This window comes from Equus asinus, chromosome 2 (assembly GCF_041296235.1).
Source record: "Equus asinus isolate D_3611 breed Donkey chromosome 2, EquAss-T2T_v2, whole genome shotgun sequence".
Taxonomy (NCBI): domain Eukaryota; kingdom Metazoa; phylum Chordata; class Mammalia; order Perissodactyla; family Equidae; genus Equus; species Equus asinus.
The window spans coordinates 126,178,515-126,205,651 of record NC_091791.1 but is presented as its reverse complement, the minus strand read 5'-3'; the positions used below and the strand labels follow the sequence as shown (position 1 = coordinate 126,205,651).

At 54.1% G+C, this 27,137-nt stretch overlaps 2 protein-coding genes across 5 annotated transcripts in view; both read left to right on the top strand.

Annotated features, from left to right (window-relative positions):
* The window catches only part of ARID3B (AT-rich interaction domain 3B), a 51,698-nt gene extending 35,154 nt beyond the window's left edge, over positions 1-16,544 (top strand). The window contains exons 5-9 of one of the 4 annotated variants that reach the window (XM_070498130.1): positions 7,555-7,738; positions 8,919-9,190; positions 9,386-9,574; positions 11,033-11,131; positions 14,053-16,544. In XM_070498130.1, coding sequence (XP_070354231.1) covers positions 7,555-7,738; positions 8,919-9,190; positions 9,386-9,574; positions 11,033-11,131; positions 14,053-14,216 — 908 coding nt within the window. In that variant the 3' untranslated portion in view covers positions 14,217-16,544. Of the gene's footprint in view, positions 1-7,554; positions 7,739-8,918; positions 9,191-9,319; positions 9,575-11,029; positions 11,132-14,052 lie in introns of all 4 variants that reach the window. The other 3 variants (XM_044764504.2, XM_044764503.2, XM_044764502.2) reach the window with 3 other exon arrangements.
* A 2,617-nt stretch (positions 16,545-19,161) lies between these two features.
* The window catches only part of CLK3 (CDC like kinase 3), a 45,430-nt gene continuing 37,454 nt past the window's right edge, over positions 19,162-27,137 (top strand). Inside the window, exons 1-2 of the mRNA XM_070498061.1 lie at positions 19,162-19,204; positions 21,386-21,612. The gene's annotated coding sequence lies outside the window, so the exon portion shown is untranslated. The remainder of the gene's footprint in view (positions 19,205-21,385; positions 21,613-27,137) is intronic.

Below are 27,137 nucleotides of genomic sequence, written 5' to 3'. Positions count from 1 at the left end.
GTATATTTTAGTTGTGGGTCCTTCTAGTTGTGGCGTGGGGGATGCCACCTCAGCATGGCCTGAAGAGCGGTACCATGTCTGCGCCTAGGATCCGAACCTGCGGCAGAGTCTCGAACTTACCCACTCGGCCACAGGGCCGGCCCCAAGCATGATTAATTTGAATAGCCCACTTTTGTCATTACAGTCAGCCTCTTCCCCCTTCAAAATATTTTATTGGTCCTTCTAGCACTTGGTAAAATTGGGTTGATGAGTTTTGCCTCCTTTGTTCCAAGGTGAGCCAGTAGTCAGTAAGTCGTCCAAGGGTTGATGCAGGCAAAGTTTAAAGTGAGGGTTTGGTCCCCTTACACTGTGGGGAAGTCTAGTGGGTCTTGAGAGGCTACTGGCACGGACTGGCAGTGGAAGCTCAGAGAGCGGTGCGCTGCCCATGCCAGAAGGCCCTTGAGTTGCTGTGCCTCTCCCCGGGCAGCCTTCCACCCACTCTCCTGGAGACGACAGCCGGGTCTGTTGATCAGCAGAAAGCAAAGCAGAGAAGACACCACAGTCCACCTCCTTCTAACTCCTTGGCCAACTTCTTTGAACACAGTTTTTAAGGAAGGAGACAGCGCAGCCATAACCATAATTTTATTATTAGCCATAGTAGAATACAGCATTGCACATACTGTTGAACTTCAACTAAAGCAGTTTGTCTGAGCTAGAGTATCAGAAAGCATAATGAGTTTAAAATTAACCTCTTGGGTTGTGGTGCCTCCAGAACTCCCATGCATTGCTGATGGGAATGTAAATGGGCATAACCACTTTGGAAATCTGTTTGGTAGTATTTTACTAAAGCTAAACATACACTGACCCTGTTACCCAGCAGTTCCCTCCTGGTTTATACCCATCAGAAATGAGTGCTTGTGTTCACCAAGAGACACGTACAAGAATACTCATAGCAGCACCATTCATTAGAGCCAAAAACTGGAAAGAACTCAAATGCCCATCAACAGTAGAATGGATAAATGGTGGCATAGTCATATAGTGGAATACCACAGCAATAAAAAAGAATGAACTAGGGGGCCAGCCCTGTGGCCAAGTTCTGTGTGCTCCGCTTCAGCGGCCTGGAGTGCACAGGTTCACATCTCGGGCTTGGACTTACTCCACTCATCAGCCATGCTGTGGAGGCATGCCGCATACAAAGTAGAGGAAGATTGGCACAGATGTTAGCTCAGGGCCAACCTTCCTCACACACGTACAAAAAAGAATGAACTACTGCTGTACCCAACGAGGGTGACTCTCACAGACCTGTTGTTGAACAAAAGACGTCAGACACAAAAGAATATATACTACATGATTCCATTTATATAAAGTTCAAGAAAATCACCCGTGGTGATACATGTCAGAATAATGGCTACCTCCTGGGAAGGCTGGGGTCGGGGGATGGGTATTGATTGGGAAGGGGCATGAAGGAGTTTTTTGGGGTGCTAGAAGTGTTCTGTATTTTTATCTGAGGAATGGTTACAAGGGTGCACACAGAAGTAACACTCCAGTGAGCTGTATACTTAAGATTAGTGTGCTATACCATATGTCAGTTGGACCCACTCAGTGGGAGCTCGGAGCTGGAGGGCTTAAGGATACCTGTCAGTCCAGTGTTAGATATTTGCACATCCTTGCCTCTGCCCTGTCTTGAGGAACAGTCAACTACACACTGCACTGCACACTACCAGACACGGCTACCCTGTTTCCCGATGGGGAGTGTTTTCTACATAAACAAGTCTGAGGGGAAAATCACCAGTCATTTCTCCACTTGTTCCTGGGGACTAGAGCGGGGCAAGAATTAATATGCAGAGGAATGGGCAAGAGGCCTACCTACCTGTCTGTCTGTGCACGTTCACCACTTAACATGGGGCTTAACTCTTCTAGGCTCTCTGGTCAGCTGCCCAGCTCTCTTGACAGGCTATGGAAATGATTAATGATCTTTTTCCAAGTCAGGAAAAAGCAGCAAGGGTCCCTGAGGGCCACGCCCTGGGTCCTGGGCCCTCACCCCTGACCAGTAGGCAGGAAGACAGCCATGCAGCTCTGTCTGGGGTCCCTGCCCCCTGATTGCTTCTGGTCTTCATTGGAACTTGCCCATTCTCTGTGGTGGGGAGGAAGTGGCGCTCCCCACAACACTCCTGCCATCTCCAATCTTTATCTCCAGTGCCAGAGGAGACCATCCTGAGACTCCCTATGCCCTCACCCCTACCCCCACCTCTGTCTCCATGGTTTGAGTGGTGGGAAGGAGAGCAGAGTGCCAGGGAGCAGCTTTTGTTTGGCTCCATCTGCACTGGAAACTCCTGATTATAGCTTTGGCCCACTAATGCCTGTGTCCGGAGGCATACCCACCACCAAGGGTTAAAGCCCCAGGAGTCCCCACGGCTTCACTGGGTCTGTGGCCCTCATAAAAGCCTTTCTGCATCATCCCTCAGGCTGCCTCAGGCTCCCTGGCTGAAATCTGATAAGGGGTCTCTTTGATGGAACTGTCAGTCTCCTTTATTGAGGAGGGAACTGGAGACCAGCGGCATTTCTTGGGGTACAGATAAGGCCCTGGATTCCTGTCAGAGGGAGCATGATTAATTACCCTCAACCCGAGCTCCTGCTTTGATAGCAGTGACTGACAGTCCGCAGGCTTCCCCATCAGGTGCTCACCCCGCTCTGGGAGGCGTGATGGGGGAGGAGATCAGCCTCCTGCAGGGCCAACACCAGTGACCCACAGAGAGCTCTCTGCAGTGGTTCTTTGCCCCCTTCCTGGTTCTATGCAGGTTGCTTTTGCATTTATTGTGGACAGAGGCCTGTCCCCTCTCAGATGAAGAGCCTCCATAGAGGAAGATGTAATCCGGCCCAGAGAGCAAGACAGAGACTCCCTGCTTCCCTGCAAGGCTAGGGAAAGAGCCATTGCGTACGGACTTGAACTTCACAGACCTGGTCCTAAGCCACACAGGGGCCCTTCATAGGAGAAGATCCCAAACCACCCATCTCAAGGTCACTTGGCAACATTATTCCATTATTCAGGCAAGCTCCCCAAACCAGCTTACCATCCCTTTGTAATAATCACAATCACCAGTTTTTGTTTCATTTTTATTCATAGCCCCATAGGAGTTTAGAACTGAGAGTCGTCTAGTCCAAAGTCCTCATTTCACAGATGGGGAAACTGAGGCTGAATATGTCGATCCCCCATCCCCACTGCCCAGTATAATGTATTGGTTTTCTTTCTTGTTCAGGCAAGTAAACTCAGCTAAAAGGCCTTCTCCCTTCTCTCTTCATACTTGAGTCTTAGGACAAAGGAGGTGGACGCCAGGGCTGTCAAGCACAGAGCAGGCTGCAGACACAGGGCAGCCTGAGGATCCTGCTCCTCCTTGTTGTCAGAAGAATTGAAGCCAGGGCAGGTTTTGTTTCTGGATTATTTGGATAATGTGAGAAAACCATACTGTCGTCGGGAGCTAGCTCTCAGAATAGCCTCAAGTTTATTTCTGACAGTACCGAGGGGCCTGTCTGCACTGGGAGCTACTTTTAGCAGTGTCACAGGTGTCCACACAAGGAAGAAAGCGCCTGTGCCCCCTACCCACTGACCTCTGGAACCAGGGTGCCTGGCCAAGCCGTAGGGGCCCATGTGAGGGAAAGCAAGATCCCTGTATGCCCAGAGTAGGGCTGGGCCACTGAGCACGGCTGCTGGGGTCACCACCAGGGTCCCAGTGCACCCCTGGCCTGTGGTTTCTCTGGAGAGCTTGGAAGAGGTCCCTCTTTGGTTAGGCTTACGTCCTTGACTTCAGACACCACTTCGCCCCTTCCTTGTCCTCTCAGGTCCGATATCTACCTCTGTTCCCCTTGTCCCTGACCAGTTCTCAGCCTAATGCAGTCACACTCTGGGTGACTATGAAAAGGCCAATTTTTAATGAAATTTCTGCATCTGTAACGTTGTCTTTCAAAGAAGCCATTTTAAATAGCTAGACATTTAGTTCAATGGCTACTCAGAATTTATAATTCTTCTCTGGGGAGTGGCCTTCAAAGGCAGTTTGAGCCATACTAGAAAATCTGTCATGGTTTATGGTCACACCCATCTTCAAACAAAATCAGTATAAACAGCCTGGTTACTTCATCCTATTCTGGCTTGCCTCTGTGAATGGCCATTTCTAAACGTAAAATACACCCTTTACTTTTGAAGATTTACCACCGTTGAAGAGATTCAAACGAAAATAGTGCAAACTCTGAAGGCTTTTCCCAAGTGGAGTTCCAAAACCTGGTGGTAGCTGGCTCACCAGGGGGACTGTTCTGAAGGACAGCCCTCCATTGCCTGGGCAAGCCCTGCTTGGTAGTTATATGCTCAGCCACACCTGTTCTGTGTAGGTCACAGCCCCAGCCCCCTCCCCTCTTTAATACGTTTTCCCTTCTCTTTGGCCCCACTGAATGAGGTCATCGTTTCTTTACCTTCTCAAAAGCCCCAACTCTCCATCCATTCTGCTGCTAGTCCTCTTACTGTGAGACTTTCACACAAAGAGCTTAACCACTCTGAGACTCAGTTGCCCCATCTGTTTAGTAAGGGTTGTGACCCTGATGAACCTGCTTGGACTTGAGAAGAGAAGGTGACTTCTATTCAGCGCTCTCAGCATTAGACATTGAAAGCTAGTGACGGGTCCTGGCGGGCACACCACAAGCATGAGGGAAATGCAGTTAAGATTCCCACTTGGGTTACCATGGAGCTGCTTGTTTTTGACTCTGAGAAGCACTTTTGTTTTTTAGTCTGCATGGTGGTTTGATTTATTATATAGCACAATATTCGAGACATGTGAAGGAAAAACAATCCCTGCCTTCACAGAGCTTGCAGTCCTCCTGGGACACCAGGCAAACATGCAGTCATGTGCCGCATAACGACATTTTAGTCACCAACAAACTGTGTGTCCAACGGTGGTCCATCAGATTAGCGCCATGTAGCTTAGGTGTGCAGTAGGCTCCACCATCTTGCACTCTATGATGCCATACAACGACCAAATCGCCTAATGACGCATTTCTCAGAACTTATCCCTGTCGTTAAGTGACTCATGACTGTACATGAAACAATCAGAATAATTATTTGCTGAACTTGTAGGGTTTATAGTAGAAATTCTGAGCAGGAAGAAATCCACGTGAACAGGAGTAGTGAGAAAGTTCTCCCTGGAGGGAGTGCAGGTTGAAGGCCATTGTAGAGGTGATTTGAGCAGAGGCAGATCATTTTAGGCTTGATGAGGAGGGAGAGCACAAAGCAAAAATTAGGGGAGAAATGAGCGTGGTTTTAGGGGTGACAGTGAGAAGCCCTGACTCACTGGAGTGAGAGTGAGTTGCTGGGATGTGTTGGAAATGCTTCATACGTAATCTTTTAAGGAGTGTTGACGAACACGGGTCGTGAGACTGAACATGTACGGTGGGATGGGTAGGCAATAAGAGTCTTTGTAGCTTTTTAAACAAGGTTGTGAGTAATATGGTAAAAGTAGTATTTTAGTAGGATTGTCTGGCAGCAGTGTGCAGATTGAGTGCATGGGTGAGTGGCTGCTGTAGGCATCTATTTGTGAGCCACCAAGGGCCTGGTCTGGGGTAGTGGTTATGGGCCAGAAAGGAAGATAGCTTTGAGAGGCACCTCAAAGGAAGAATCGGAGAAGCCTCATTACAACCTAAAGGTGGGTGAAACAGGAGAGAAGAGGAGCCAGGGCTGCCTCTGAGGTTTCTGCCTAAGACTTCAAAGAGTGATGGTGTTGCTGGAAGAGGAGGAAGCAGTGGGAAAAGGGAGCTAGCTTAGGGGATGAAGGGGAGCTTAGTGTGAACATTCTGACTTGGAAGGGAACAGGTCACACATGTGAAGATGTCCTGGAAGCTTCAGGAAATGTGAACTGAGGGGGCCTATGTGAGGGGACCTTAGGAGTGGTCCTCCCAGAGTCTCCAGGTGATGCCATGGAGAGTATGAACTTGCCAGGCCGTGAGGGTGCCCCGGAAGTCAGGCCTCCAAAAGGAGGTGATCCTTAGCCCTGTCCTGCCAGGGGACCAGTTCTGCTGCATCAGGCTCTTGTCTTTATGACAGGAATAAGGTTTACCATCTAGAGCAGCAAAGGGAGAAGGTAACCAACACGCGGGCTGTGTGTCTTAGGCGGATGCCATTAATCCTCTGATGCTTTCCCTGTGAATCTTTGAATTTAACTCCATGACCCCTTTATCCTTGACCCTCCAAAGACCAGCTGGTCAAGACAAAGGTCTTCGAGACCTCTAACTCCCTCTCCACACTTAGAAAAGAGGCCTGCTCCCACCATAGCAGTCCCATGTGTTCATGCTCACGCTGCTTTCTCTTCATAAATGTGGGACCCCTCACTGCATTCTCTGGCTTGAATTCTCCTATAGAAGAGTTGATGAGGCTGATGTTCCAGGGCTGAGAAGAAAATGCCATTCCTTGAGGGGAAAGAAGTGGGAGGAGCGAAACAAACAGTCCTTCTCTAATCAAGCTGGCCTGAAGTCCACCAGGCAGTCAGTGAGACCTCAGCAAGATTGGGGCAGTGGGAGAGGGGCAAGACGGGAGGAGCAGTCTGTGTACAGTAAAAGGGGTTTGCCATCAAAAGGCAACAAGTCTCATACGCTGCCCTGGACGGTGACCCTTCCCTGTGGAATTCTCCCCTCTGACCTCCAGATCATTAATCTCGAGGCTGCCAAATGACAGTCATCCATCACGCCTCCTGACGAGCATCCCGGCCGCCTGTGAACAGGGCTCTGGCCCCGCCCTCCCTGCCGTCCCCTGGTGCTCATTAGTAGGCCTTCCTGCCCAGTGCCCGGTTTCCTAATCAAGTCCCTGGCTCCTCTCACTTCCCTTCGGGCCCGTGGCCGGAAGCTGCGCTGACCCTCCCTCTTTCAGAGGCCAGGGACTCGGCAGAGTGATTAGTGGGGAGAGAACTGTTGAGTAGCTTTTCATCCCTCTGGAGACCTGTGTGTCCAGCAGCTCCTTTGACATGGTGGGGACACAGGAGAGAAAAAAACCATTTCTGCATCCTGCAGCAGGAGAGGAGAAAGCAGGCAGGATGCAAATAAAACACTGTTACAACTGCACTGAGAGCTGCAAAGGAGAAGCCAGGGAACTGCCCGGGGGATGATAGGGCAGGACCGGCGGGGAAGGCTTCCCTGAGGAGGCAGCTGATTGGCTTCTGAGGCTCCAGAGGAGTGTGAGTTGCCACATCATTAGGAGAGAATCTGAACTCTACTGCTAGCACAAAAAAATAGAAAATAAAAAATAAATCTTCGAAGTCATCTAGTCCAGCCCTCTTATTTACAGATGGGAAAAGAGACCCCGAGAGGCTACATGTTTCACCCAAGGCCACACAGCCTGTGAGTTGGACCTATCTTTCTGCTCATCCCAAGGACAACTGGCAGCTAGTCTGAGAGCTTCCAGGCTTTTAAGGGTTTAAGTCAAATTTACTTCTAAGCAGATTTCCTGACAGATTTCCAACTCAGCAGAAGGTGGTATGCATAAGCAGATGTATTCTCTGCTCGATGATGACATACCCCACTGTTTCTCTCTTTGGACAATCACAGGGACCCCCATCAACCGAATCCCCATCATGGCCAAGCAGATCCTGGACTTGTACATGCTCTATAAGCTGGTGACGGAGAAGGGGGGCCTGGTGGAGATCATCAACAAGAAGATCTGGAGGGAGATCACCAAAGGCCTGAACCTGCCCACATCTATCACCAGTGCCGCCTTCACCCTGAGGACACAGTGAGCAGCCAGGGCTTGGAGAGAGGAAGCCGAGGCTGGAAAAGGGGAGGTTTTAACCTAGAGGAGGGGAAGGAAGGATGTTCCACTGTACAGTGAGCAAGATGAGTGGAATTCCCGAAACAGCCGGGAGCTTGCTGAGGTGACTCCCTTGCTAGACCCAAGTACCAGTGAGAGCCCTGTCCCCCAATGTCCCCATGCGCTGCTGCTTCACCATTCTGTTTCATTCAAACCTCCCGTCAACCCTGTAAAGGAAGTGTTGTCTTCACTTTCCAGATAATAAAAACCAAATCTCAGAGGTTAAATTATTCAGTCAAGGTCATACCAGCTAATAAATGGTAGAGCTGAGGTTCCCACCTGGGCTTCCCTTTCCAGGACATTGACTCCCACACAGCAGCTCCAGTCTAAGCCTGGCTCTTCCTCCCCGACACTCAGCTTGCCCAGCAACAGAGGACCCAGAGGAAGGCAGGCAGTCAGGCCCCACTGGGATTGGTGACCTCTTTTTGTAACCATTTGAGTTAATTACAAGGGTGATAGAAGCAGTGAAACATTGGAGAATGAGGGCCAGAGGGGAGTCTGTTCTCGGAACACACTGGAAGTTGCTCTATGAAGAATAAGGAATGAGCAGCTGACATATCAGTTAGGTGGCATGTTATGACCTTGTTGGAAAGTGAAAGGGCTTTATCTAATGGAACGGTTCCAGCAGAATTGGGGACAGAGTCATAAGCAGTATAACAGTCTTTCTCTCACAGTTCTTAGGTAGAGAATTGCTTTTTGGGACATCTGACACTAAGAGGGACAGCATTTCTGGGTCCACGCACAACAGGAGGAATTGCACCTCTCTGACCAGCTTACTTAGAATGGTTTGGAGACCAAGGAACCGGAAATACGTGGCAAAACATGGGCCTAATTTCTCGTGGGGTGTAGGAAGTTAGGGAAGATGTTACCTATTCACCTTAACGATGCCTCCAGTCTGAGCAGTGTTTAGAATTGAGTAGCAGTTAGAGGGGCCTGGGGCCGAGTGTCCAGCAGTCCTGGACTTTTCCATCAAGTGCTCAGGTTGTGATCCTTTGTCCTAGAGGCCCGTCCAGCAGAGGCAGCTTCCAGAGACCCATCAACTTAAAGTGAGCGGTCTCTGGTACGTGTTTTGCATTGTTCTCCTTGCTTCCTTCCTTCCCTCCAGGTACATGAAGTACCTCTATGCCTACGAGTGTGAGAAGAAAGCCTTGAGCTCCCCAGCTGAGCTCCAGGCAGCCATTGATGGCAACCGGAGGGAGGGCCGGCGGCCCAGCTACAGCTCCTCTCTCTTTGGCTACTCTCCCACTGCTGCGGCTGCCGGGGCCCCTGCCCTTCTCTCCCCACCAAAGATCCGCTTCCCCATCCTTGGACTGGGCTCCAGCAGTGGCACCAATACCAGCAGCCCTCGGATATCCCCAGCCACCACTCTCAGGAAAGGTCTGCAAGGCCCTTGGGAGAGAAGGGAGGGAGGGAGCCAAGTTCCCCGTGTCCAAGACTGGGTGGGGGAGTCGGCTGTCAGGCAGGAGGGTGGATTGTGGGTGGGTCCAGCTCTGGTGCTTTTGCCAGGTGATGGAGTCTCAGTGACAACAGTGCCCGTGCCAAATCGCCTGGCTGTGCCTGTGACCTTGGCAGGCCAGCAGGCCACTACCCGGACGGCCACGCTGGAGCAGCTGCGGGAACGGCTGGAGTCAGGGGAGCCCCCTGAGAAGAAGACATCCCGGCTGTCGGAGGAGGAGCAGCGCCTGGTACAGCAGGCCTTCCAGCGCAACTTTTTCAGCATGGCACGGCAGCTGCCCATGAAGATCAGGATCAACGGCAGGGGTGAGCGCTGGCCCAGGGCAGGTTCCTCCCCTCCTGATGAGTGCCAGCCCGGCTCCAGTCAAGGGCATGGCCCCAGGACCATCCCCCAGCACCAGGGTGAGGCCCCTCCAGGCCCCTAGAAAGGTCTAGAGGCCAGAAAACCATATGAAATCATGGCCACTGAGATCTGAGTTCACCAAGCAGAGGTCATTTTTCAAGGGGCCAGAAATCGCCTCAGGCAGTGCCCTGTTCTTTAGCAAAAAAGAGGTTGTTGGAGGAGGGGCCGGAGACCTTCAGGAACAGCTGCTGTGTCTCTGCCCCCCACGAGCCTTTTGATGTATCCAAATTAAAGGGCTCAGCCTTCACCCCAGTACCTCACGGGATGTAGGTCTCTGGCCTGGGAGGAAGACAGCACCTCTATTCCTGAGGCTCAGCGAGGAGCCAGTGTTGCCTCAGGCCAGGCTGCCAGTGACCCTGGGGAATGAAAGGAAAGGAGGAAGTACAAGTTTGGCAGCATTATTGACATCCTCCCCTCACCTCTGCATTTCCTAGGTGCTCCACCTTCTCTCCCCCAAACTACAGTGCCATGTTCCTTGTTCCTCCTTCTCCCCATTTCCTCTTCACACACATATTCTTTGTCATTCTTGCCCTTGGCTCTGTCTCAGAACAAACATGAATAAGCATGTGTTGGGAAGAAATCAGGTGTGAAGGTTGCTGTGCATATTCCCAGGCAGCCCCTCCCTGTCCCACTTTCCCCTGAGCGAGGAGCAGAAGGGAGCTGGAGCTAACAGCCCGCACAGCAGGCCTCCACCCTGTTACCCATTCAGGGCCAGGTGCCCCTGGTCCTGCACAAGCCAGAGGCTAATAGAAAAGGCAACTCATCTGGAAGAATCTCTGCTGTCTGCGTAATGAAAGGGCGGAGCCTGGGGTGAGCTGGGCAGAGGCCCTATGTGCCAGCACCCGCAGCCTTCCCTGAACCCCACATGCTCAGGTGGAGATGGAGTGCCGGGTGCTAGGCCATGTGCTGGGTAGGTAGACCCTCTCCTTGAGGACTTCCCAGCCTGGTTATGGGGAGGAGGCGGCAAGGCGAGTCCTCAGAGGCAGGGACTGGGTCTTACTGGTCTCTGATCCCCAGCCTGATGGATAGAGGGTGCTCAGTTAGGCCTTGCTGAATCGCGTTGAAAGTGTCAGTGCACAGCTGTGAGCCAAGGTCAGCCTCCTTGCCAACTGATCCCTTTTCTCCGAGAGCAGCAGGACTTGGGAAGTGAAGTGGCTCAGTGGAGAAAGCAAGCAATAGAATGCTGGCAAGCCTGGTTCTCCTGCCAGGCCTTACCCTCAAGTGAAGGTTATACAGATGCTCTCTAACAGTGGGAGGCCTCATCCTGCCACGGTCAGGCAGGGAGAGTGGGAGAACCTCAGAGAGGACAACAAAAGAGCCAGGAGGCCTGACCAGGCCTGCTGTCTTCCTTGTCCCAGCAGAAGACAGATCAGAGGCGTCGGCTGCAGCACTGAACCTGACCACGAGCAGCATTGGGAGCATCAACATGTCTGTGGACATCGATGGTACCACCTACACAGGTGAGGCTCCTGGAGCTCTAAGGGAGGCCGCCGGTGTGGGGGCCCTCTTGTCACTGTCCTATCTGAAAACCTTCCCGGGGGTGGCTTCCTTCTTTGTAGTTTCCAGGTCCCAAAGGTCAGGTGGTTCTTCTGGACCAGTAGGAGCTGAGGATTGCTAACAGGATGACAGGTCCGTCCCCTCCACCTTTGACAGAATGATAGAAATCCTTCATCTAACCGTTTTGGATCAATGGTTGGCTCATTAATTGAAAAAGTCATTTAATGTGAAGAGTTACAGTCAACCGCCTTACACATCATATTGTAAGTCACATCAGTGTCCACCATTACAGTCTTCTAATGCATCGCTCTCCTTTCTTGACTGTGGCTCAACTCTTCTCTTCCTAATCATCATCTTTCAGTCCCCTTCTTTGAAATGGACCAAGCAGGGGCCAGCCCTGTGGCGCAGCAATTAAGTTTGCACATTCTGCTTTGGTGGCCCGGGTTTTGCTGGTTTGGATCCTGGGTGTGGACCTACGCACCGCTTGTCAAGCCATGCTGTGGCAGGCATCCCACATATAAAGTAGAGGAAGATGGGCACAGATGTTAACTCAGGGCCAATCTCCCTCAGCAAAAGGAGGAGGATTGATGGCAGATCTTAGCTCAGGGCTAATCTTCTTCAAGAAAAATAAATAAATAAAAATAAAAAATAAAATGGACCAAGGACTGAGCTACAAGCAGTGGAATCTGAGTGCAGCAGAATCAGCCTATATTTTTTTTTGAAAATTTTCCGAAGTCTTTTACAGTTCTGTCTCCCTAAATCTAATGGCAATAGGTTTTTTGTTTTTTTGTTTGTTGGTTGCTTTAGCATCTTTACCAAGACTATCCAAGACACTCAACTTCATTTTCATAGAAACAGCCATCCTTTTCCCATTCCCATTTCTTTGGGAACAAATGCAGCCAACTCTTAAGTGCAGCTTCATGAGTGGCGGCCAGGGAGCCCCCGGGGCACACGAGCCAGTGGCCTCCTCCGGGAGCCTGGGCATTGGCCTCCTGTTACAGAGGCAGAAGGAGGGGCCTGCGGAGGGCGTTACAGCTGCACCTTCCACCAAAATGGGGGCCTGCTCCTGTCTCTCTGAGTGCTCCTGTCCTGGGGGCTGGGGACTAGTCCCCCTGAGGCACCACCGGCAGGCCTCATACTTGGGATCTCTTCTGGGCCACCCGCTGTGGCATCAGGGTCAGGACAGGGAAGGGGCAGAGCTCCTGGAAGCAGCCTGCAAGCAGCCTGCAGAGAGGCTGTGCTGCCAGGTTGCCTCGCAGGCACCACGTAGTTGGCGCTTCAGAGGCCACATGCTGAGGTCTCTGCCTGACATAGGAGCCCCTCGAGGAGACCGGGCAAGCCAGCTGGTAGGGCCAGAGTGCCCTCTGCCTCCTGGTGTGCTGTGGTGGTCCAGGAGGCTTGGGGGTTAGGAGTGGCTCTGTGGAGAAGGCAGGGACGGAGGAGATCAGCGCCTGGATCTCAGTATCCTCTCGTCCTCTGTGAGGAGAAAGGAGAAGACAATGCCTCTTTCTCAGAATGGGGAGCACTCAGAAGAGAGTTGAAGGCTCCCCAAACCTCACTTGCCTCAGTCCCGGTCCCACTTGTGCCCTTCTCAGTGGGTGTGCAGTTGCCCAGGCAGGGAGCCTGGAAGTTGTTCCTGAGAGCTCCTCATGCCCGTCCTCGTCCCCCAGAGCTAAGCAGGCAGCGCTCCTCTGTGCTCCCTCTCCTCCTCTCCCATCCTTGCTGCCACCACCGCCCCGGTTCAGACCTCTCTTCCCCTGCTAGAGTGGCTACCTTGCAGGCCTCCATCACCCATATTCCTCCCAACCCCACAGAGAGCATTCTGTAACTTACATCTCATGATGTCCCTTCCCTGAAAATTTTCAAGGGAGGGCTGGCTCAGTGGCGCAGCAGTTAAGTTCACATGTTCTGCTTTGGCGACCTGGGGTTTGCTGGTTCGGATCCTGTGTGCAGACCTTCACACTGCTTGTCAAGCCATGCTGTGGCAGGCATCCCACATATAAAGTAGAGGAAGATGCACATGGATGTTAGCTCAGGGCTAATCTTCCTCAAAAAAAAAATGAGTCTTTGGGCCGGCCCGGTGGCACAGCGGTTAAGTGCTCATGTTCTGCTTCAGCGGCCTGGGGTTCGCTGGTTCGGATCCTGGGTGCGGACATGGCACCGCTTGGCACGCCATGCTCTGGTAGGCATCCCACATAGAAAGTAGAGGAAGATGGGCACAATGTTAGCTCAGGGCCAGTCTTCCTCAGCAAAAAGAGGAGGATTGGCAGCAGATGTTAGCTCAGGGCTAATCTTTCTCAAAAAAAATAACAAAAAACTTTCAAGGGCTTTATGACCCCTACCGGGTACACCCCGGGCTTCCTAAGAGGCATACAGGCCCCCGTTACCTCGCCCTCCTGTCTCTCCAGCCTCACCTGCTCCCGTGTCTTGCCTTCGGCATCCCCTAGTCACTGCACGCCACTGTGTCAATCCAGCACATTCGCTGCCTCTCTCTGCTCTTTGTTCTCTCAGATCTCCTTTGCCTGCAAACCATCCCTTCTTGATTTGGCCCTTTTTCTGACAGTCTAGGCATGCTCTCCCTCTGGAGCCTTTCCTGATCAAGTCTCCCCTGCCCTCCAAAACCTTTTGGTTCCCACAGTGCCCCGTGTACACTTCCCCCAGAGCCTTTGTGACATTTCAGCAGAATTACTCTGTTTCCCTGTCTGTCCTCCTCTCGGGCCTAGAAGCCCCTGAGGGCAGGACAGGGTTTGGACATCTGTCAGCACTAGCACGATGTCTAGAATGGAGCCTTGTGCAGAGTTAGGCAGCAGACAATACGGTGGAAATGAACTGAACCTGCCCCTCTCCGCATCTGCTCACACTTTCGTCTCCTCCCCTACCCCAGGTGTGCTGTTTGCCCAGAAGCCTGTGGTCCACCTCATCGCGGGATCTGCACCCCAGAGCATCGGCAGCAGCGCCAGCAGCAGCAGCAGTTCACACTGCTCACCAAGTCCTACCTCATCTCGGGGCACCCCCAGTGCAGAGCCCTCCACCAGCTGGTCCCTCTGAAGGGCAGACCCAGCTTCCCATTCCCCACTCTCCTGTTGAGAGTGAAGGAAGCTGATGCACAGAATTTACCTCATCTCATGGAGCCCACGTCAAACACCATTTGGCCAGATGTTGAGAGTTTGGACATGTCTGTCTGTCCAGGCTCCATTCGGGTCCTGCTGTACTCTGGGGACAGGGGGAGGCTCGAGGGGCAGGACAGGGCAGCGTTGTCCAATCAGGGATTGTCCTGGAGAACTGGGTGGGGTCTGTGGGCATCCAGCTTCCTCCAGGGTTCCCAGGCCACCTCGCATCCCGGGCACAGTGTATCGACAATCTGTAAGCCGACACGGGGCTGGAGGCCTTCCATATTCCTTTCCCTTTAATTTATTTCCCTTCCCCTCCCTTCTGCCATGACCCCAGGGTCACTGGTCTCTTCCCCTGCTCAGTCCCCAATCTGTAACTCCCCTGTGGGGCTGCTGGGAGCCAAGAGCAGGCCTCCATGGACTTTCTCTGCTGGGCATGGGATAGGGCCGTCCAAGCCCACCTTGCCTACCATGTTTGGTTCCTAGGGTGTGGGTCCCTCAGATTCAAGTCTTGAAGCAGTCCTCAGGGCCCCACTTCCCCCTTTTAATTGTCCCAGGAAAGGTCACCTGCGGGCAGTCCTCAGGTCCCAGGGCCTACTGGGCATCTGCTGAGGGAGAGGCGGGGCCTCGGGGCTGCCCAGGCAGGTCCTGGCACCCACTCCACACTGATCCTCCCGACCCTCCCAGATCTCACGTTCCCCACTCTCCCTTGTTGGCCAGCAGTCCCGAGAACAGCCCACTTGTCCCTTGGGCCTCCCTTCTTCTCATGGGGCTGTCTCAGCCCCAGCATCCCCAAACCTGCTGATGTCAGGTTCATTGAAATACCTCAGATTTGTAATTGTTGATGTTTGATTCTTCAGGAAGTATTTGCATTTCTGAAATCTTTTTTATATGTGTTTTGCTGACTTTTTTTTTTTAATTTTTATTGTTATTGTAGCACCAAAGAATGAAAGCAGATCACCCCCAAAGCCGAGCAAATGATTTGTTACCCCAGCCCCTCTGGCCCTTCCCTAAGACCCCAGTGAGGAGGTGGGGGAGGCAGGCAGGAGAGATGACTCAGGGATCACAGGTGGGGGAGGAGGTGAACAGAGAGGCCCGCTGTTGTGCAGGTTGGGTCCTGAAACCACACCAGTTCTGAAGATGGTCCTTGACCCATTTCCTGCCAGAGTGGGGCCAGTCCCACACCCATACCCCCAGCTCACCAGGGTAGGGGCAGGACATCTCCCCTTCACTCAGCATTCCTGCCTCAGGGCACGGGCAGGCCGTGGGCCTTGCAGAGGTCCAGCTGCCCCAGAGGAGGAGATGCCGAGAGAGCTCCGCCTCCTCTTGGACCCTGGGCTGGAGCAGGCTGCTCCTCTGTTGTAAGAAGAGGTGATTCTCACACAAGGCTCACCTCGCAGTCAAGTAAGCCTTGCAGTGATCAGTGGAATGCCGCCCACGGACATCATCAGCCTCTGGTGGTCAGGGCCCACGCCTGGCCCACGTTCCGTCCTGTCTGGGAAGGGAAAGGGAAATCAGAAGCTTGAGCACAAAACAGATACCTCAGCCTGGTAAGCCACGGCTCTGCTGCGCTGCATCTTCTTTCCTTCCCCCAGCCCCCCAACAGACCAACGCACAGCCCCTCCATGGGGGGCTGACCCTCCTCGGTCCTCAGTAGCCTTCCCCACCAGGCGAGCGCAGGGCGTGGGCAGAGAAGGGAGCCCGGGAGCTGGTGCCAGGGAGGAGCCCAGTTGGCTGGCGCTGGGCCCACTGGAAGGTGTCACAGATATTTGGCCAGTGTGTCTTTCTCAGGGGTTTGGTCACGAAGGATGGACTCTTCCCACCCGGAGGACGCAGGGACAGCACACTGTCTTTCCGGTCACTGGATCCTCTCCCTTTCCCCATGCATCTTGCCCAGCCTCACCTTCTCAGCAAACCTTCACTGTCCTCAAGGACAACAGCAGGGTCTCAGCCTGAGAGTCCAGGAGTGGGGTCCCAGCAGGTGCCCCCCGGAACAGGGCCCTGGGCCAAGAGGAGCTTCCCCTAAAGGTGCAGACCTGAAGGCCGCGTGGTGGGCAGGTGGCCGGGGCAGCTGTGTTCCGGCCCCCCCCCAACGTCTTATATGTATTCTAACCAGGAAAACGTGATAGCACATGGGTAGCCTAGCCAGTGGATAAATACCTCAGACGTCCTCTTGCAGCAAGTGTCTGTATATGTTGTGGCTATTTTCTATCTTACATGTTCTCGAATGTTTATATTTCAATAAACCTCTACCTCTTCACACCAGCGGTGCTCTCAGGTGCTTTCAGTGACTCTTCCATCAGACAGGAATGGGGAGAGGCAAGAGCCTTCAAAGTAAAAAGGGGTACGTGAACTGCTCCTCTGATCCCCTGATTTTTCCTGAATCTTCTCCCCTTCACTGCTCACCCATCCTTTCCCCAAAGCTCTCACTCTCCACCTGTTTTCTGTATTAGAGTCCCTCTGGTACTGCCTGATCACCAAAACTGACTCCAGTGGTGTCACATCAGTGTCCTGGCAGGTGCAGGGCCCAGGGATCACCTCCATTTAGTAAGTCCTTTTTGAGATGCTGCTGAGTACATGTGGTCCCCATGCTTGTGGAGCTCACAGTCTGTCTGTGAGGCATGCACAATCATCTTTACAAAATCCGGTTCTTTAGAATACAACATGACTGAGACAGTAGGCTGTTGGTGGGCAGACAGATGCTGGAGCAGCTCACTAGGGAATCTCTGGAAGGCTTCCCAGAGGTGGTGAAATTTTAGCTGGAAGAATGAGACTGCCAACCGGAGACGAGAGAAAGCATTCTCAGCAGGGGAACTGATAGATATATGGAAACTCAGTGGCATCAAAGGACCTGGCACTGGGCAACTGTGGCCATTGCCTAGGGTTGGTGGGACGGAGAGGAGGGGAATTAGGAAGAAGTGTGTCTGGGGCTAGGATGGATCCCAGGCTATGGGTTTTGTGTGCCATTCTCTGAGCATCAGGGCACTGCCAACATATTTTAACCAGGACATAGAAGATTTTCTGGAAGGGTGGTCTGGAGCCAGGAGACATTCTGGCCATGGGCACCCTGGGACACTGCCACTGGAACTGGGGCCTAGACCCTGGGCGCTCAGCCTTTTTCTCTTGCCGTGATACACATCCTATGGGCACAGCCTGGTTTTGGCAAAACCAAAAGAAACGGGCAGAGAGGTAAAGCACTGGATGGATTTGTGACTTCCTCCTCTATCCACAACAACACCCACCTCACCTGTCTGTGCAACCCTCTGAGGTAGGCAAGCGGGGACCCCTCTCTGCCATTTTGAAGTGCTAGAAAATGAAGGTGACATTGGGACAGTCTTGAGCCTCTCTCACTGATTTCGTAAAATCTTTTGAAAGAAATGACCAACCCTTTAGGACTTTAATTACTGGTAACCGGTAGTTGGTATCACACTTCAACTTGCTGTGACACACCAGGGGCTGCCACGTGGATATTCAGTCGGCCTAGTCTAGGAGGGCGCTGAGAGAGGAGGAGAAGCAGCGTCCAGAGATGTTTAGATGGAAATGGTATGTAGTGACTGGATGGGCTGCCGAGGGAGAAGAGGCAGCTGACTAAGGCTCCTGATAGAGATGGGGAATCTAGGAAGAGCAAGGCACCTGGCCACTGCAATTCCATCCCATTTCAAATTCACAGAAGAAAATATAAAAGAATATCTCAAAGACATTGAAAAAAGGGAGAATTTCTCCAACTTGACCCTCCAAAAAAGTTCATCAAAAGATACCGTGAAGTAAAAAGACAAAGTGGGAGGAGATACTTGGACCACACAAATAGCAAAGGAAAAGTCAGAATGTATTCTTTTAATCCTTATTGTTAAGATAAAGGCAAAAAGGATTGGGGAGAGGGGGCAAAGTTAGGAAGAGGTGTTTTGCAGAAGAGGAAATACAAATGGCTGGACCTCATTAGTGATCAAGGAAATGCACAAAAAGCCATTCACACCAGCATCATCGGAATGGCACAAACTCTAGTCTTACAATACCAGGACGTGGTGAGGATGGGGACCAGTGGGAACTCTCACAGACTGCTGGGGGAGTGTAAATTAGTCTGACCACTTGGGAAAACACTTCAGCACTATCCAGGAGAGTGGAACGTGCACATGCCGTAGGGCCCAGCAATTCTGCTCCTAGGTTTGTACCCCAGACCAGCTCTGAACATGTGCCCCACGAGATGGGACAGCACTGATGCTAATAACTTGGCTGTGAAACTGGCATGTGCCAGGTGCCTTTTAAGGTCTTTGCATGAATTAAGTCATTTGATCCTCTACAGATTTATGAGATGGACTATCACTATCCCCATTTTACAGACGAGGAAACTGAGGCACAGAGAGGTGGAGTAACTAGCCTGAGGTCCCATTGCTAGTGAGAAGAGCAGCAGGGGTTCTAATTCCATGGCTGCAGAGCCGCGAGTCTGTGCCCTAACCCCGTGCTAAGCACTCCATACACAATATCTCATTTAACACTCCACCCACAGACCTATGAGGCAGTGACTTTGTTCATTAGTCAGATGGAGAAACTGAAGAGCAGAAACGTGCTGGAGGTCACAGATCTAGTGGATGGCAGGGCTGGGAATGGACTCCAACGGAGCTGCCCTACCCTCTCCTGCATGTGCCCGCATGTGCCTCCCGTCAGTGAGAGGCAGGGGCGACTCTGCACGGTGACGAGAGGGTGGAGGGGGTGTTGGCAGTCCCCTCTCTCTGCTCCGCCTCGCTGCGCACAGCCGGGGGTCTCCTGAGGCCCTCAGCGGCTGCAAGCACCCGCAAGAGCAGCTTTCCCGGCTACGCCGCAACTCCCCCACCTCATTGGTCAAGGCGGGTCACGTGCCCTCCGCATAGCCAATGGGGGCGAGGGGGCGGGACGACTAGGAAGGACCTCGGACTGCGCGGCGCGACGAGGGTAAGTTGTGGGCAGACTGCGCCGCCGCTCGCGGGCGCGCGGCCGCGGTCCCTGTGACACGGAGTGCAGGTCGTTGCCCGGAAGGAAAGGGGAGCTGTGGCTTGGGCTTATGAAAGAGAAGGTCCGGAATCACCATTGGAGGGAAGGGGAAAAGGAACCGACCAGAATAGCAGGACTGGGAAGAGTGGGGCCCTGCTGCGCTTGTACACACCTCGCAGCAGCTGGGACGCAGGGACAGATGAGAAGGCCGGGGACGGGGGGGACGCGCTCTGTGCCAGGGAAACAAACAGGAGCCGGGTCCGAGAGGGTACGTGGCGGGCAGACGCCCGGCCTAAGGGAGAGCCTTGCATCAGGGCAGCGGTCTGGTTTTGGAGGCACTGGGGATGTTTCCCGGGCAAGGGACCCAAACCACTCGGGCCACGTAAGCAGAAAGGAGAGGGATTTATTCTCGGACCCCAGGGTGTATGGAGGAGCCCAAGGGCAGCGGGACCTAGGGCTGGCCTCAGGAAGTGTCTGGAACCCCAAAGCGCTGCCCATGGAAGTTATTCCTCTCCTGAAGACCAGCTCACCCTGCTGCCCAGGCCACAAAGCAAGGTGAGATGACCATCCCAAAGGCCAAGTTTATGTCTTCTCCATGCAAGAGATCCCCCCGGGCTGAACCACACTCTCTCCATCCCATTTCCACTCTCTGGGACTGGTTGGCTCCGTTGGTTCTCACTGAACTCCAGGTTTTTCCACAGTGAAAAACAGGGCAGTTGACAGTTCCCATGTTCTGTGTGTCCAGTCGTCAACTGTGGAGAAACTACTCTTTTGTCCCAAGTCCAGTGATCCTAGGAAGGGGCCCATGGGTCCCGCTGGGCTCAGTCCCCAGTGCTGGATCAATCAGTTGAGAAGGCAGCAGCCCCCACGGCAGCCATGTGGCTGGCAGGAAGGGCAGAGAACACTCTGCAGAAGGCGATGCTGGGGCAACAATCCCAGAGATGGTCTGACCCTCCACCCTGCCACAGAGTCCCCCTCCCCAAAACTCTGCTGCAGTTAAAGCAGTAGATGGAGAGAGTGTTCACTGACAGAGTTGAGGAGGATTCTGGGGACCCGAGGCCCAGCTGACAGAGCTCTGTAGAGGAAAGGTGGGGACAGAAGTGCAGAAAAAGAAAAATGGCCAGTTGACCTCCAGGGGGATGTCAACCCTAAAACAGTCTTGCCTCTGGCCACTGAAGATGGTCATGCTGTCAAGCTCAGAAAAGGTAGTGTGAAATGAGAAACCACCTTTTTGGGACAGGTTAGAGGACCAGGGGACTTAGCTGCTGTGTGGCCCAGGGCAAGTTACTGCCCTTCCCTGGGCAGTTTCCCTGTCTGGGACATGGGGACTGTACAGAGGTCTGAGGCACAAGTGAATGAGAACTCACTTTGAAAAGTCTAAAGCCCAATGCCCAAGGCCTTCACCAGTAAGACAGAGGGTCCCTGGTTGTCACTCTGCTGGCACTGCAGCATGAATGGGCCAACCAAACCCCACAAGGACCCCAGCACTTCCACTGGCCACTCCCTGCCCAGCTCTACTCCTAGCTACAGGGTCCCCCTGGGAAAGAGACAGGTGGCCTCGTCTACTGAGAGTCAGGACATGGTATTCAGGCCAGGGACAAGGGAGGCCTCTCTGCAGCCACCTTCAGCGGGCCCCATTCCTCAGGCCTGACTGAGACCCTGGCCTTGGGGGCTAATGGCATAGCAGAGGAGCCTCCCTTCTCCCCAAGGAGTCCTTGCTCACCCTTGATTCCCTGAGGCCTGTCAGTCCAGACCTTCTGTGCCAGGACCACCCAGGTCACTGGGGGTGGGCAAGGGGCTGACCTCAATCTCTTGTGCTGCAGGGGGCACTGTGAATCTTCCCTGCTGGCTCTGGGCCTCAGTCTCCATGCCACCTTTCTCCCCCAGCCTGGGCACTGCCCCTGGCCACGGACTTTTCTCAGATGCTCCTCTTCTTTGTGGTTCCAGGGCTGTGGCTGAGGTCCGGGGGTCGATGAGGCAAAGGCTGACCCCATGGAGGGTAGAGAGGCAGGTCAGTTACCAGGTATGGGGTAGCTACAGCTTTGTCCAGGGAAGGGGGGCCCGGCTGAGGAGTCCACTCAGAACCAGCAAAGGCCCAAGCTGGAAGGACCCTTCAAACCTCTGTTTCCCCTCCAATTGCAGGCGGAGAGATGAAGGCAGCGAGAGGAACTGAGCAGAGATGGACTGGGCCTGGGTCCCACAGGGAGGCAGCGTCACTCCTCCCGCCCTTCTAAAGAGTCCCTAACTGCTGCCTTCAGGGGTTGAGAGGTGGCTGGAGACTCCTGTCCTCCCGATGCCAGCACTGGAGCCCTTGATGCTTGGAGCTGCCCCAGCTCCTGCTCCCTGAGGACACAGTTCTCAGCCTGAAGGTCAGCAGTCTTGGAGTCTCCCCAGCATATCTGACCCCCTTCCCTAGGGGTCCCCAGAGAACGGGTGAGGCAAAAGACAGGAGCCCCACCCCATCAAGCTCCTGCATGCAGGGTCATAAAGATGAGGATCTCTGTCAGAGTGGAACAGTATGCAAGCCTAGACCAGGAGCGCTCCAGGCAGTGGAGCGTGCTACATCGTCTGTCACTGGAGGCTGCATATCACATCACAGTGTTTCCTGAATTTAGTAAGAAGTGCAAATAATGCCTTGTTTTGTTTTTTTAAAGATTGGCCCTGAGCTAATATCTGTTGCCAATCTTTTTTCTTGTTCTTGTTCTTGTTCTTCTTCTCCCCAAAGCCCCCCAGTACACAGTTGTAAGTCCTTCTAGTTGTGGCATGTGGGACGCTGCCTCAGCGTGGCATGACGAGTGGTGCCATGTCCGCGCCCAGGATCTGAACCAGCGAAACCTTGGGCTGCTGAAGCAGAGCGTGCAAACTTAACCACTCGGCCATGGGACCAGCCCCTCAAATAACTCCTTGTTGATGGAACACTGGATAGCTTTGTGACTAGAGCCCTCTCTGCAGATGGTCTTGGGCACACCTCCATGGTTTTATGACTTTAGCACTGACTCACACTATCTGGACCCCAGGTACAGGGAGACTCAGGAGGACAGGAAACAAGCATTGTGCCACGTGTGCTGTCTCATGGAATCCTCACTTCATCCTGTGAGGTAGTATTGTTAGTGTCCCCACTTTCCAGATGAAGAAACTGAGGCTTAGAGATGGCAGACTTACGCTCACTGGGCTGGTCGGGGTGGAGCTGACTTGAGCACAAGACTTCTTGGCTCTGAAGGCCACTCTCCTTCCGTCCATGATCCTGGCCCAGGAGCCCAGATGTCCTGACTCCCTGGGCCCCCCAGAGCCCACCTAGCCACATCCCTTCCTGCTTCTTCCCCTCTTCAGAGGGGAGAGGGCAAACCAGGAGATAATCAGCCTCCAGGACCAGCAGTCCCTCCCCAGAGAGTGAGAGGACTTTCTCCACAGCATGTCCCCAAATGCCCCCTCCTACAGGCCCCAGGTCCTCAGGGAAAGGGGAAGAGCTCTGGGGTCTGGTGAGCATCTCTGTGAGGGAACAGGGGTTTCTCCCTCAGACCTGGGTGCCCCCTTGCCCCACGTCCCTCGCTTTTCCACCAGCTCATGCTCCAGAGTCCTCAGCTGCTGCTCCAGGCTCAGCTTCTCAGCAAGGCTCTCTGCCACCTTGGAGGGAGGAGAGAGAGGCAGTGAGCATGCTCCAGGCCAAGCCCTCCCAGGGGTAGGAGTGAGGGCGGCTCAAGGGCTTGGGAGGGACTTGATTGCGTGAGTCTGGGGAAGGGAGGTCAATGGCCACAGTGGGCACCAAGGATTGGGCATGAGGAAGACTTGGGGTCCCTCCCTAAGCATGCAGTCCTGGCAGAGGCACGGAGCTGGGGCAGTGCTGAGCACCTGGTTCTGCGCACCCTCCAGGGCCAGCTGCTGAGCCTCCAGCTCTGAGTCCCAAGCTTTCAGCATATCCCAGACTTTCTTGAGCTCGGCCTGCATCTGGGCTAGCTCTGAGCCCACTTCCTCCAGGGAAGTCTGGGAATGGGGGCAGGGTGGGGGGCATTGGTTCCTGTCGTGATCTGGTGCTTCCCCACGGACATCAGCTCGCCCTGTCTCAGCGCTCCATTCTCACAGGGGCCAGCCTGAGACCATGCCTTGACCCTTCAAAGAAAAGACATAATGGCTATCCTGTGTTGGCAGAGGCTGATGGAACAGCACTGAGGGGAGGGAGCACGACGGCCTCATTCTTCCCCTCCAAACTGTACAGGGGACTCCAAATTTCCCTGAATCTAAAAGTCTTGATGGGTGAGACTCCCTCAGTACTCCCTGTGTAAGTAGTACCACTCAGCCTGAGGCTCCCTGAGGGCAGGCCCAAGTCTCCAGACACCCTCCCTCTCCAGACCCTTCCCTTTGTCCCTCTGCAATGGGTCCTTGTGCACCAGGCTGTGCCCTCAGTGCCTTGGCCCCCATGAACTTGCTTTGTGTTGATTGGTGAGCCCACCCTGCCAAGGAGTGAGTCACTGGTCCCCTCTCACGGCCACCCCGAGACAGTGCTAGGGCAGGGCAGCCTGGAGGTCCACCTGGGATGGGTCTAGGCTCAGGTCTTGGCCCTGGGTGAAGATGTCCCAACAAACCAGGTGCCATCCCCTCCCCCCCTCCCAGGTTCAGCTGCACCTTCACCTCTCCGGGTGGCCTCAGTCTCAGCTCCTCTGGTTCCTGGTCACAAGGGCCCAGTGTAGTCTGAGAGTGTCCAGTCCACACAGCAAAGGGAGACAGAACCCTCTGCCTGGAAGGCCCCACCTCCAGCCCTGTCCCCCACTTGATCTGAGGGAGGGCAGCCCGGACCACCCCAGCACAGCTCTCACCTTCTGGGGGGTGCTGATTAGCTCTGCCCCCGCCTGCCCCTGAGATCTCCCCTCCACCCCTGGTGGGGCCCCCCCAGGACACTCCTCTGGCTCCTCTGCGGGCCTTGACTCTGGCAGCTCCTGAGGCCTGGTGGGGACAGCAGGACTGTGTCCCCTTATCCTCATCCCATTCTGAGCATCAGCCCAACCAAGGCCAGTGGGCCAGTAGGCTGGGACACAGGCCCAGTTCTAAAGAGCTGGAGAGAGTGTGACCAAGGGACAGTGACCCAATGGGTAAACTGAACAGGGTCATAAGATCACTGAGGGTCAGAACCCCTCCCAGAGTACACCACTCCCAGAGTACAGATGGGGACCTGAGCCCAGAGACAGCAAAGGGCTTGCCCAAGGCCACCAGCCACAATCCCATCTCTGTGTTCTTGGAAACTGCTGCTTGAGAGGCCCGGGGAGGATTCCACGGCGGCCTCCCTGACAGGCTGTGGGGCTAGAGGCTGAGGGAAGCAGGCTTGGCTGATGCCCACTCAATAAATGCCAGTCTGGTCCCCAGAGAGAAGCCAAGCTGGGCCCAGAACTCCACAGGGGCTGGGGGCTGGGGGCGGAAGTGGAGCCCACCTTTCACGTGCAGACTCTGGGAGCTCGTGCCTGGGTGCTCTGCTGGGGGCTGCGCCTCTGGGAAGAGGGCAGGTGGTCAGGACTCAGAAGCACCTCGGCTGCTTGCCTTCCTTCTAGGTTGGCTTGATTGTCTAGTTGCTCATGTCCCAGTCCTGGGGTGTGGGCAGGCCTGGCCACACTTATCTGAGGGCACCTGACCCTCACCCCGAGCAGCTGATGCTGCAGCTTCCAGTGCCAGCTGCCCCCAAAGCCCTGCTCCTGCCCCCAGGGATCCAGTTCAACCTGGAGTACAGGCTCTTGTGCATTTGTGGACAGATGGGCAGCTCAGCCCAAGAGGCCCCACTCCTGGACCTGAGCCCCCAGGTATGGCAGGGGCTAGGGCAGAGTTGGGACCCATTATACAGACAGGGAAGCTGAGGCCCCGTGAGGGGAAGGGGCTGGTGACTGTGACTGACTGAGCCCAGGCCTCCTGCTTTTTTGCACTAGGTCCTGACTTCAGGTTTGAGGAAGACTCTAGGGTCATTGGGAATTGGGGACCTTGACCCTAGGTGGGCCCCACCTCACCCCACCCCAGGCAGCCCCCAGCTCCTCCCCACCTCCCACCTCTGGATCCCAGCTGCCATCTGGTCGTCTTCCTTCTCCAGAGCCTGCATCTTGCTCCTGTTGCTAGCCAGGGAGAGGCACTGAAGGAGCAGACTGCATCCCCATCTGAGAGGACCCCCACCTCATCCTCTGTGCCTGCAGACACCCTCACACAGGCTTGTGGGTTTGGGCAGGGCTTGGCCCACAGGGAGGAGCCCAATCTCCAGCCTGGACCCCAGCCTGCCTCTCACCCAGATGCAGACAAGGGGTCTGGGGGCTCACTGAGTGGCACACACCACTACTCACAGCGGCCCCTCTCTTGGACGCTGCAGCCTCTCTGCCGCTCTATCAGGGTCCTAAAAATGAGACAGGGAGGGGCCGGCCTGGTGGTGCAGCGGTTTAGTTCGCGTGTTCTGCTTGGGCAGCCTGAGGTTCGCCAGTTTGGATCCCAGGTGCAGACATGGCACCGCTTGTCAAGCCATGCAGAGGCAGGCGTCCCACATTCACATATAAAGTAGAGGAAGATGGGCACAGATGTTAGCTCAGGGCCAGTCTTCCTCAGCAAAACAGAGGAGGATTGGCGGCAGATGTTAGCTCAGGGCTAATCTTCCTCAAAAAAACACAAAAACAAAAAACGAGACAAGGAACAGCTGCGCCCCTGAGATCCCAAGTCACACCCAACCCCCCCAACAGGAAGGTAGAAGGAAGCAAATTAGGATGTTATGGGTTGAACTGTGCCACCCCCCCCCCCCAAAAAAAGACATGTTTCTGTTCTAACCACCAGTAACGCAGACTGTGACTTTATTTGGAGACAGAGGTAATCAGTAATCAGGTTCGAATGGGCTCATCAGAGTGGGCCCTAATCCAGTCTAACTGGTGTCTTAGAAAGGGAGATCTGGACACAGGAACCTGCAGAGAGGGAGAGTGCTGTGCGCACATGAAGGCAGAGATGGGGGTGACACATCCACAAGCCAAGGAATGTCAAAGACTGCCGACAACCACCAGAAGCCAAAGAGAGGCAGGAACAGAGTCTCCCCCACAATCCTCGGAAGGAACCAGCCCTGCCAACAGCTTCATCTCAGACTTCCAGCCTTCAGACTGTGAGACAGGAAGTTCCTGTCATTGAAGCCGCCCACCTTGTGGTGCTTCATTATGGCAGCCCTAGCAAACTACCACAGAGGGTGAATGGGATCCAAAGGAACCCTGACTTAGAAGGGGACTTTGGCCTCAAAGCGGCCATGCCTGCGGCAGCTAACATTTTATGCCTGCATGCCATGTGTTGAGCACTGCACTGAGCCTTTTACATGCTCGTTGAATTTAACCCTCACAGCCAGCTGATGGAGGAGAACTGTTATTGTTCTCACTTTTTGTTTCTTTTTACAGATGAGGCCCAGAGAGGTGGAGTGACCTGCGTAAGGTCACACAGCTAGTATAACGTGGAGCCAGGAGTATTTAGGCTCCTCAGCCCACAATCTTAACTACTAATTTGGGGACAGTAAAGACCACAGAATCCTAGGATTGAAGAGGAAGACAGACTGAGGGAGAGACCCAGAGGGGGTCCGGGTGGAAGGAGCTTGAGGTTGAGGATGGGACTGAAGATGAAGACTGCTGGGGGCCGTGGAAGCCCCTTCCACCCCCTGCCAGCCAGATGTAGATGCAGCGTCTGGCCCGCATCTAGCTGCTGCTGTGTCTCCTGAGAGCCTCTGCCCTGCTGTAAGTTTGGCCCATCAGCCACTCCCCGCAGGACCCTGCTCATGACCCAGAGCTGAATTCTAGGTCACCCTGGACAAGCCCAGGGCCTGGGGCACCCACTTGCTCACAGAAGGCAGGCCTCCCTGGGGACTGGAGAGAGAGAGGAAATGGCTTGACATCCCTGAGGGGCAAGGGCCCTT